At 39.5% G+C, this 8,920-nt stretch overlaps 1 protein-coding gene across 1 annotated transcript; it reads left to right on the top strand.

Moving 5' to 3' along the window:
- The first annotated feature begins 1,180 nt into the window (after positions 1-1,180).
- On the top strand, positions 1,181-8,428 carry LOC146882212 (uncharacterized). Its single transcript, XM_085667325.1, has 3 exons — positions 1,181-2,408; positions 2,451-3,382; positions 8,363-8,428. Exons 1-3 carry the CDS (start codon positions 1,181-1,183, stop codon positions 8,426-8,428), a joined length of 2,226 nt encoding a protein of 741 aa, XP_085523451.1.
- Positions 8,429-8,920: the final 492 nt, after the last annotated feature.

Consider the following 8,920-nt stretch of genomic DNA (forward strand, 5'->3'; position numbering starts at 1 on the left):
TTCATATCATCATGTATTCCATCAAAGCCATGGAGGGCTAAGCTTTAAGGGTTGATTCCACTGTAATTTCTTAAATGGATTCTGAGGTTAGATGAATTTATATGTTTTGTTATTTTGATTATTGTTGTGGTTTTTGTTTATCTATGTCCTTTGCTTCTTAATCGAATAGAAAATAATGATTTTAAATCTACATGCATGCTAATCATATGAGTTAAAAGGTTTTTAAATTAAATTGAGACTTTACTTTGATTTTGTTTAGAAACTTTCATTTGATTAAATAAGTTTTTGTCAATAATTGAGACTTTAATTTGATTAGAGGTAATTACTTTAACTAAAATTAGTCAAGACTTTACTTTGATTAATTAAGTTTTCTATTTGGTAAAGGAACAAAGGAATAGACATGATTAGGCATAGTAAAATTAATTGAGACTGTACTTTGATTGAATTTACTATGGATAATCTAACAATTCTCACTTTTAATTGAGACTGTACTTTGATTGAAAGTGAGGATGCCAACAAATGAATTGAGTCTTTACATTGATTTATTTGTAAATCAACAACAATAATTAATTTAACAATAATCTCTAGATAACCAATGAAGAATCTGATTTAGAAAAAGCAGTGGAATTGACCTATTTACTATTACTGTGTTTACAATCTTCCGTGTCATTTTTTTTGCATATCAAAACCCCCTATTTTTATAATTGCTAATTGCATTTTTAAGAATCAAATATTTGAGATCAATTCCGTATTCGTTGTGAGACGACTCAGGGTTATCTTAACCCTAACTATTTTCTTCACTACAAACTGGCAATACTGAAGTTGCTAAGTAGTGGTAATTTGATCGCCTAACGACAGCGATATCAAATTTGGCGCCGTTGCCGGGGAATACGGTGGACTTGCATAGTGCATGACTCGGGCCAATCCGGGTCAAGTTTATTAACTTGATTCAGAACTTGAAAGGAACTTGCGTAAATCACGTAGGAGACTTGAACTCAGGTGTTCTACTGAAGGAGCACCATCATCATCTGAACCTACCAATGAAAGTGTACCGCTAGAATCACCTCCGGTGATTAACATATCTTCTGATCCATCACCTGAACCAGAAATTCAAGAAGATAGAATGGAAGAAAGAACAATAAGAGAGTTGGCTTCACCGGATGCAGCAATTACACAAAACATGTGCATCCAATATCCAGATGGAGAATGTGAGCTTAAGTCTGGGTTAATCCATCTTTTACCCAAATTCCATGGATTAGTAGGAGAAGACCCATACCATCATTTGAAGGAATTTCATGTTGTTTGTTCATCCATGAGACCTACAACAGTGACAGAGGAACATATCAAGCTTAAGGCTTTTCCATTCTCATTGCAAGATGCCGCTAAGAATTGGTTATACTGCCTTCCGCCAGGATCCATCAATACCTGGGAGACTCTGAAAAGATTATTTTTGGAAAAGTTTTTTCCAGCATCTAGAGTTGCGGCTATTCGCAAAGATATTTATGGGATAAGGCAACAAGAAAGAGAAAGTCTTCACGAGTATTGGGAAAGATTCAAAAAGTTGTGTGCTTCCTGTCCTCATCACCAAATAAACGAGCATCTCCTCATTCAGTACTTTTATGAGGGATTGAGTATCATGGATAGACAAATGATAGATGCTGCAAGTGGAGGGTCATTGGTGGACAAAACGCCAACAAATGCAAGACAATTGATTGAAACTATGGCGTCGAACCATCAACAATTTTCCACAAGGAGTAATTCTATAACTCTATTGAAGGGAACCCATGGAGTAGAAGCTTCATATGTTGCAGATCACAAGAAATTAGAAGGGAAGTTGGATGACTTAGCGGCCATGGTAAGGACCTTGACAGACTTACAGAAAAAGCCTATCCCTTCTACTTTATGTGGAATTTGTGCTTCTACTAATCATCCTACAGAGGCTTGTTCTATGTTAAAAGAGACAGGGACGTTAGACAATGAACAACCTCAGGCATATGCTGCAAACATCTATGGCAATAATAGACCACCTCGGCAGCAATACAACCATGATTTGTCCTCCAACAAGTACAACCCAGATTGGAAGGAATATCCCAGCCAGAAATGGGGAAATCAACAGCCTCAACACCAACAAGTCTATGTTCCACCTCAACAGAGGCAACAACCACAACCAGCGGCAACCTCTGGTGATTCAAACATGGAGGCAATGATGAAAATGATGGCTGACATGATGAAGGGACAAATCAATGAGTTGAAACAAACGATGGAAGCAACCAATCAGAATTTGCAAAATCAGATTGGACAAATGGCAAATGAGTTAAATCAGATGAAGTCTCAACAAGGCTCAAGCAATTTGCCTGCACAAACTGTAATCAACCCGCGAAATGTAAGTGCTATTACTTTAAGATCGGGTAAGCAAATACAAGGTCTTGGGGATGCCCAAGAAGATGAAGATAAGGACAATGAAGTTGTACCTAATGATGAAAGAGGAAGATCAGATGAAGCAACACAAGCAACATCTGAAATACCTGTACCCAGTGATAACTCCAGGTTGGTATCCCCTAATACTTCCTCTGAAAATCCTTCTCCTTATTCTCCTCCTCCTCCCTATCCAAACCGTTTGAAACCAAAAACTAAAAAGATGGAGGAGTTAGACAAAGAAATCCTGAATACTTTCAAGAAAGTGGAGATAAACATCCCTTTGTTGGATGCTGTGAGACAAATTCCTAAATACGCCAAGTTTCTCAAAGAATTATGTACACATAAAAGGCGTATGATGGACAAAGAGGTAGTGAACATGGGAAGAAATGTCTCTAGCTTAATTAAGAAGCCTGCAGTCAGAATGCCGCAAAAGTGTAAGGATCCAGGTATCTTTTCTATTCCCTGCATTATAGGTAGTACTAAGTTTGACAATGCTATGTTAGATTTAGGAGCTTCCATTAATGTAATGCCTTTATCTGTTTTTACTTCACTTCATCTTGGACCTCTTAAGTCTACTGGTGTGGTCATTCAGTTGGCCAACCGTAGCACAGTTAACCCTGCAGGTGTGCTAGAAGATGTGCTTGTCCGTGTGGACAAGTTAATTTTTCCTGCAGATTTCTATATCTTGGACATGAAGGATGATGAAGGAATGAGTTCAACCACAATCATCTTGGGAAGACCATTCATGATGACAGCACGTACCAAGATAGACGTGCATGCAGGATCCTTGACTATGGAGATAGGAGATGAGAAGGTGCAGTTCAACGTGGTAGAAGCCATGAAGCACCCAATTGAAGACCATTCTTTGTTTTGCATTGATTTATTGAGTAATGTAGTGAACAATTATGCTTTTGGACTTTTGGACGCTTTATCTGGTTTTTCTTTGGATTTTTCTTTTTCGAATGTTTCGGGCTCAATTTTAGACGAAAGAGAAAATTGCAAAACAGGTGATGTTGAGGACGCGGTGTCACTATTTGATACCTCTATGGCGTCCGAGTATGATGCTGAGGTGGCTGAAATTACCTTAGGCAATAAAATGTTGCCATCTGTGGAACAACCACCCACTTTGGAGTTGAAACCTTTACCATCTCATTTGAAATATGTTTATCTTGAGAGGGATGGGAAACTCCCTGTTATTATATCTGCCTTGCTTACTAACGAGCAGGAACAAAAGCTATTGCAGGTTATCAAAGATCACAAGCGAGCAATAGGCTGGACTTTGGCAGATATTCCTGGTATTAGTCCTTCTTTCTGCATGCACAGAATACTCTTGGAGGAGGATGCTAAGCCAGTGAGGCAACCTCAGAGGAGACTGAATCCTCAGCTGATGGAGGTTGTGAAGAAAGAAGTCACCAAGTTGCTACAAGCAGGTATTATATATCCCATTTCTGACAGCACTTGGGTGAGTCAAGAATGAGAAGAACGAGTTGATTCCTACTCGTATTCAGAATAGCTGGAGGGTCTGTATTGATTATAGAAGACTAAACCAGGCCACCAGGAAGGACCACTTCCCTTTACCATTCATGGACCAGATGTTAGATCGATTGGCAGGTAAGTCTCATTACTGTTTTCTTGATGGATTCTCTGGGTATTTTCAGATTTGTATTGCCCCAGAGGATCAACATAAGACTACTTTTACTTGTCCATTCGGTACATATGCTTATAGAAAAATGCCATTTGGCCTTTGCAATGCTCCTGGAACATTTCAACGATGTATGATGAGTATTTTTACAGATTTGTTGGAGCATTGTATTGAGGTTTTTATGGATGATTTTAGTGTATATGGTTCATCTTTTGATCATTGCTTGTCTAATCTTGCTAGAGTCTTGGAGAGATGTGAAGAAACTAACCTTGTTCTAAATTTTGAAAAATGTCATTTTATGGTGGAACAAGGTATAGTTTTAGGTCACGTTGTTTCCAAGAATGGTATATCTGTAGATCCTGCTAAAATTGATATTATTGCACAATTGCCTTACCCCTCTTCTGTGAAAGAGGTTCGATCTTTTCTTGGACATGCAGGATTTTACAGAAGGTTTATCAAGGACTTCAGCAAGATAGCCAACCCTCTCTCCAACTTATTGCAAAAGGATGTAGTATTTGACTTTGGAGAGAGGTGCAAAGATGCATTTGATACATTGAAAAAGGCGTTTACCACCACTCCTATCATCCAGCCACCTAACTGGACATTACCATTTGAGTTGATGTGTGATGCATCAAACTTTGCAGTAGGAGCGGTGCTTGCACAAAAAGATGGGAAGCTATCACATGTGATATATTATGCTTCCAGAACATTGGATACAGCGCAGGCTAACTACACCACGACTAAGAAGGAATTATTGGCTGTTGTGTTTGCCTTGGACAAATTCAGACCATATATACTTGGTTCCAAGGTAATTGTTTATACTGATCATGCAGCATTAAAATTCCTTCTGAAGAAAGCAGATTCGAAACCAAGGTTGATCAGATGGATGCTACTGCTCCAAGAGTTTGACATTGAGATTCTAGACAGAAGTGGAGCACATAACTTAGTAGCCGATCATCTTAGCAGGATTGAAAATGGAGAAGATAACATTCCTATTAAGGATGACTTTCCTGATGAAGTCCTCCTAGCATTGACTGCTGTGAAAGGTATGTTTCCTGAACCTTGGTTTGCTGACATTGTTAATTATTTGGTTGTTTCTGCTATTCCTCCTTCCTTCTCCAAATATGAAAGAATCAAGCTAAAAAGTGAGGCAAAGTACTATATCTGGGAAGACCCAATCTTATGGCGCATTGGTAGTGACCAAGTCATAAGGAGGTGTGTTCCAGATATCGAGATACCTCATGTGCTTGAGTTCTGTCATTCATCTCCTTTTGGTGGACATTATGGCACACAAAGAACAGGTAGGAAGGTGTTGGATTGTGGATTATATTGGCCTACTATTTTTAAAGATGCACAGAGGGTATATGAAAATTGTGAGCAGTGCCAAAGGGCAGCCAGATCCATTACAAGAAGGGATGAAATGCCTCAACAACCCATGCTATATTGTGAGGTATTTGATATTTGGGGTATTGATTTTATGGGTCCTTTTCCTCCTTCTTTTGGGTTTTCTTATATTTTGCTTGCTGTAGACTATGTCTCCAAATGGGTGGAAGCCATAGCTACAAGGACTAATGATTCTCGAGTTGTTATGAGTTTTGTCAGGTCTAACATTTTCTGCAGATTTGGGATACCACGAGCCATCATCAGTGACCAGGGGACTCATTTCTGTAATAGGCTACTTGAGAACATGTTGAAGAAGTATGGGGTGACACATCGCATTGCTACACCATATCACCCCCAAACCAATGGGCAAGCAGAGATCTCTAACAGAGAGATTAAAAAGATACTAGAGAAAGTAGTGAAGCCTAGTCGAAAGGATTGGGCCACAAGATTGGATGAAGCACTTTGGGCACACAGGACAGCCTACAAAACACCTATAGGTATGTCACCTTTCAGGGTGGTTTTTGGAAAGGCTTGTCATCTACCTGTGGAGATTGAACATCGGGCCTATTGGGCCGTGAAAGCATGCAACTTGGATTTGGAAGAAGCAGGAAATGAGCGAAAGCTTCAGTTGCAAGAACTAGAGGAGATTAGGCTAGCAGCCTATGAAAATTCAAAGTTCTACAAAGAGAAAACCAAGAAGTTCCATGACCAAAAGCTTGTGGCTAGAAAGGATTTCAAGGTAGGCCAGAAGGTTTTACTATACAAATCCAAGCTTGGTCACATGAGTGGTAAGTTGCGTTCTACTTGGGAAGGACCATACATTGTTACAGAAGTCTTCCCTTATGGAGCAGTGGAGATCAAGGAAGAATCTTCAGCAAGAACTTTTAAAGTTAATGGGCATCGTCTTCGGATATTCAATGAAAATCAAGATATGCTGAACAAGATGATGGATGGGATGAACTTGACGTCTCCCTCATACCTTCCACCTTGAGGAGGTAAGTACACTTCATACTTTTTCTTTGCATTTTATACATATTGAATACATTGAGGACAATGCATGGATAAAGTGTGGGGGTGTGGGGAGATTTCCCCCTTTTCTGTTTTCGTTTTCTATTTGTTTTGTTTTTCCTTTTCTAATTTTGTTTTTTGTTTGTTTTTATTTAAAAAAAAAGTTTCTGTTTTCAATAAAACATATTGACATTGGATTTTTGGATTTGATTTACTAATTGGAACGGTCATAATTCTGGGAAAATAAAAGTCATGTGCTATGAGTGGATTGTTGTCTGTGATTTACTGATTGAGTTGATTTGAGAGTGTCTGGAATAAATCTTTTGTGAAAGAGTTTTTGACCTTGTGAGTTTTGAGCTTTATTGTAAGGATGAACTACCATGTGCCATTCCTATTTTTCTTGTGTGATTTGCTCATGTCTTGTTGGTACTCAAATGTTTAGCTTGATTCTGTTGTTTTGCATCTTAGGTGAACATACATGATTTGATATGACTGAGGCATTTCTTGTTTTTAGCTACTTGGCCAAATAAGCTAACCATGACATTGATCCATTGGTAGCCCCTTGAGCTTAAACCTCTTTTTCTTGTTTTGAGCATATTGTTAAACCTTAAAAAGAAAAAGACCATGTTTGTCCTTAGGGAGAAAGAAGGAGCTAGTGGATTATGTTGAGATTGGTTGAGGAATAAAGTGTGGGGGTGTGTATTTCCCCCACAAAGTTGTAAAAATGGCAAAAGGAAAATAATTATTGATGACAGAGTGTTGAAATGAAAAATGATTGCTGTCTGAAAAAGAGCAACAAAGGATAAAAGAGAAAAAAAGAAGAAGATGTAAAGATTGTTTTTGAAACTGTGCTCCATAACTCTTTCTTCCTTACTATTTCAAAAACACACAAATCCTAAAGTTTTTCCTACCTTTGCCTTGGCCTCATTATAACCTGTGGAAAGTCCTCATGATTTTTGAATGCATGTTTTCTGAAAGCTGTGAATATTAGAGTCTTGCTAAGCATTGAGAGTGTTTACTTGCATGGGTATTTTGAGTGAAAACACAAGCCAAAACACTTGAGCGAATCTTGGTGAGAAAATATATATTTAACTTGAGTGTTTCTCTTTCATATTTGATTATCTTGTAAACTCAAAAGATTAACTCATGTGTGAAAAACAGAATTTCATCCATTTGTTTGTGCATGACAACATGATTTCTAGAAGATTGATCTGTTTCCATTGGTATTCATTTCTTTAATCCACTGAAAATATGGAATAAAAGACCTCAGAAAAAAGTTTTGAAATTGTTCAATTTTGCCCAGGAGTGCAAAAGGATAAGTGTGGGTGTGTGATGAGTTCAAATTTTTGCCCTCATTTAATATTTAAATTTGGGGATTTAATTGAATTTTCTGTGCTTAAAGATTGATTTAATTAGGATTTGTGATTATTGGATTTATTGAGTAAGTTTGGTAAAAGTGGCGTAAAAATTGATTTTAGTTGCATAAAATATTATTGGATATTCTAACGTTTGTTGATGCAGCTGGAATTTATTTTTGGTCAATTAATAGTGTGATTTTAAAATATTCAAAGTTACAAAATAAGTCCAAAATCAAGAAATTCTGAAAAAGAATAAATCAGGAGCTAAATGCACCCCCAGATTTTATTTGCACACTCCTCCCTCAAGTGGACCACAAAAACCTGTTCTGCACCCCCAGTTTTCACTAAGTTGCACCCCTCCTACCACTTAAATTCCACTCAACCAGATCACGCCATGTGGCAATCCCCACCTCTTAAAATTAGCCAACCAGAACAAGCCACGTGTCATAATCCTACCCTCACCAAGTTAACCAATCAGATTCTGCCACGTCATCATCTTCATCTCCCAAAACCCTAACTCTAATTTTCTCCTCTCCTTCCACCCTCCACACAGCCGCCGCCGCCAACCTTTTCCGACCACCATCACAGCTCCGCGCGAACCTTCACCGTGAGCACATAGCCACTTCACTCACGCATCAGCCATGGAAACTGCCACACCTCCGCTCGCCACACCTTCGCGAACCAGAACACCGCGACGCAGCACCTCCATTTTCTCTCCATCATCTTCTCCGTCGCGCTCACCATGACAACACCATCTTCACGCCTCCGCGAGGTTTGCTTCGCGACCACCACGATTCTGCAGCGCACAACCATGGAGCTCCTTCGCCTGCACCAGTTCCTCCACCATCGCGATCATCTTCTTCACTCGCGCCACCAGATCGCGCAGTCACCACCTGTTCTGCAGCACCATCTTCGCGCGAACCAGTGCCGCCACTGCACCTGCAACCACCGCGCCCACCGGACGAACCACCGCGAAGCGCCGCCACCTTCTCCGCACCAGATCTACGGCCTTCGCACGCCACAGTTGCAGCACACACATCTCCTTGCCGCGCCACCACCATCTTCCTCCATTCGCGGCCGTCACAGAGCATCGCGCACTATCTTCACCACT

Source organism: Vigna unguiculata, chromosome 10 (assembly GCF_037176805.1).
Source record: "Vigna unguiculata cultivar grain cowpea cultivar isolate G323 ecotype 2 chromosome 10, ASM3717680v1, whole genome shotgun sequence".
Classification (NCBI taxonomy): Eukaryota; Viridiplantae; Streptophyta; class Magnoliopsida; order Fabales; family Fabaceae; genus Vigna; species Vigna unguiculata.

What these genes read in the sequence shown, in the direction of transcription:
- LOC146882212 (XM_085667325.1), top strand. Translation starts at nt 1,181, where the DNA reads ATGTGCATCCAATATCCAGATGGAGAATGTGAGCTTAAGTCTGGGTTA. An exon ending in TGCTATTACTTTAAGATCGG is followed by an intron (nt 2,409 to 2,450) that starts GTAAGCAAATAC and finishes AAGAAGATGAAG; the next exon opens with ATAAGGACAATGAAGTTGTA. An exon ending in TGGATTTTTCTTTTTCGAAT is followed by an intron (nt 3,383 to 8,362) that starts GTTTCGGGCTCA and finishes CCCTCCACACAG; the next exon opens with CCGCCGCCGCCAACCTTTTC.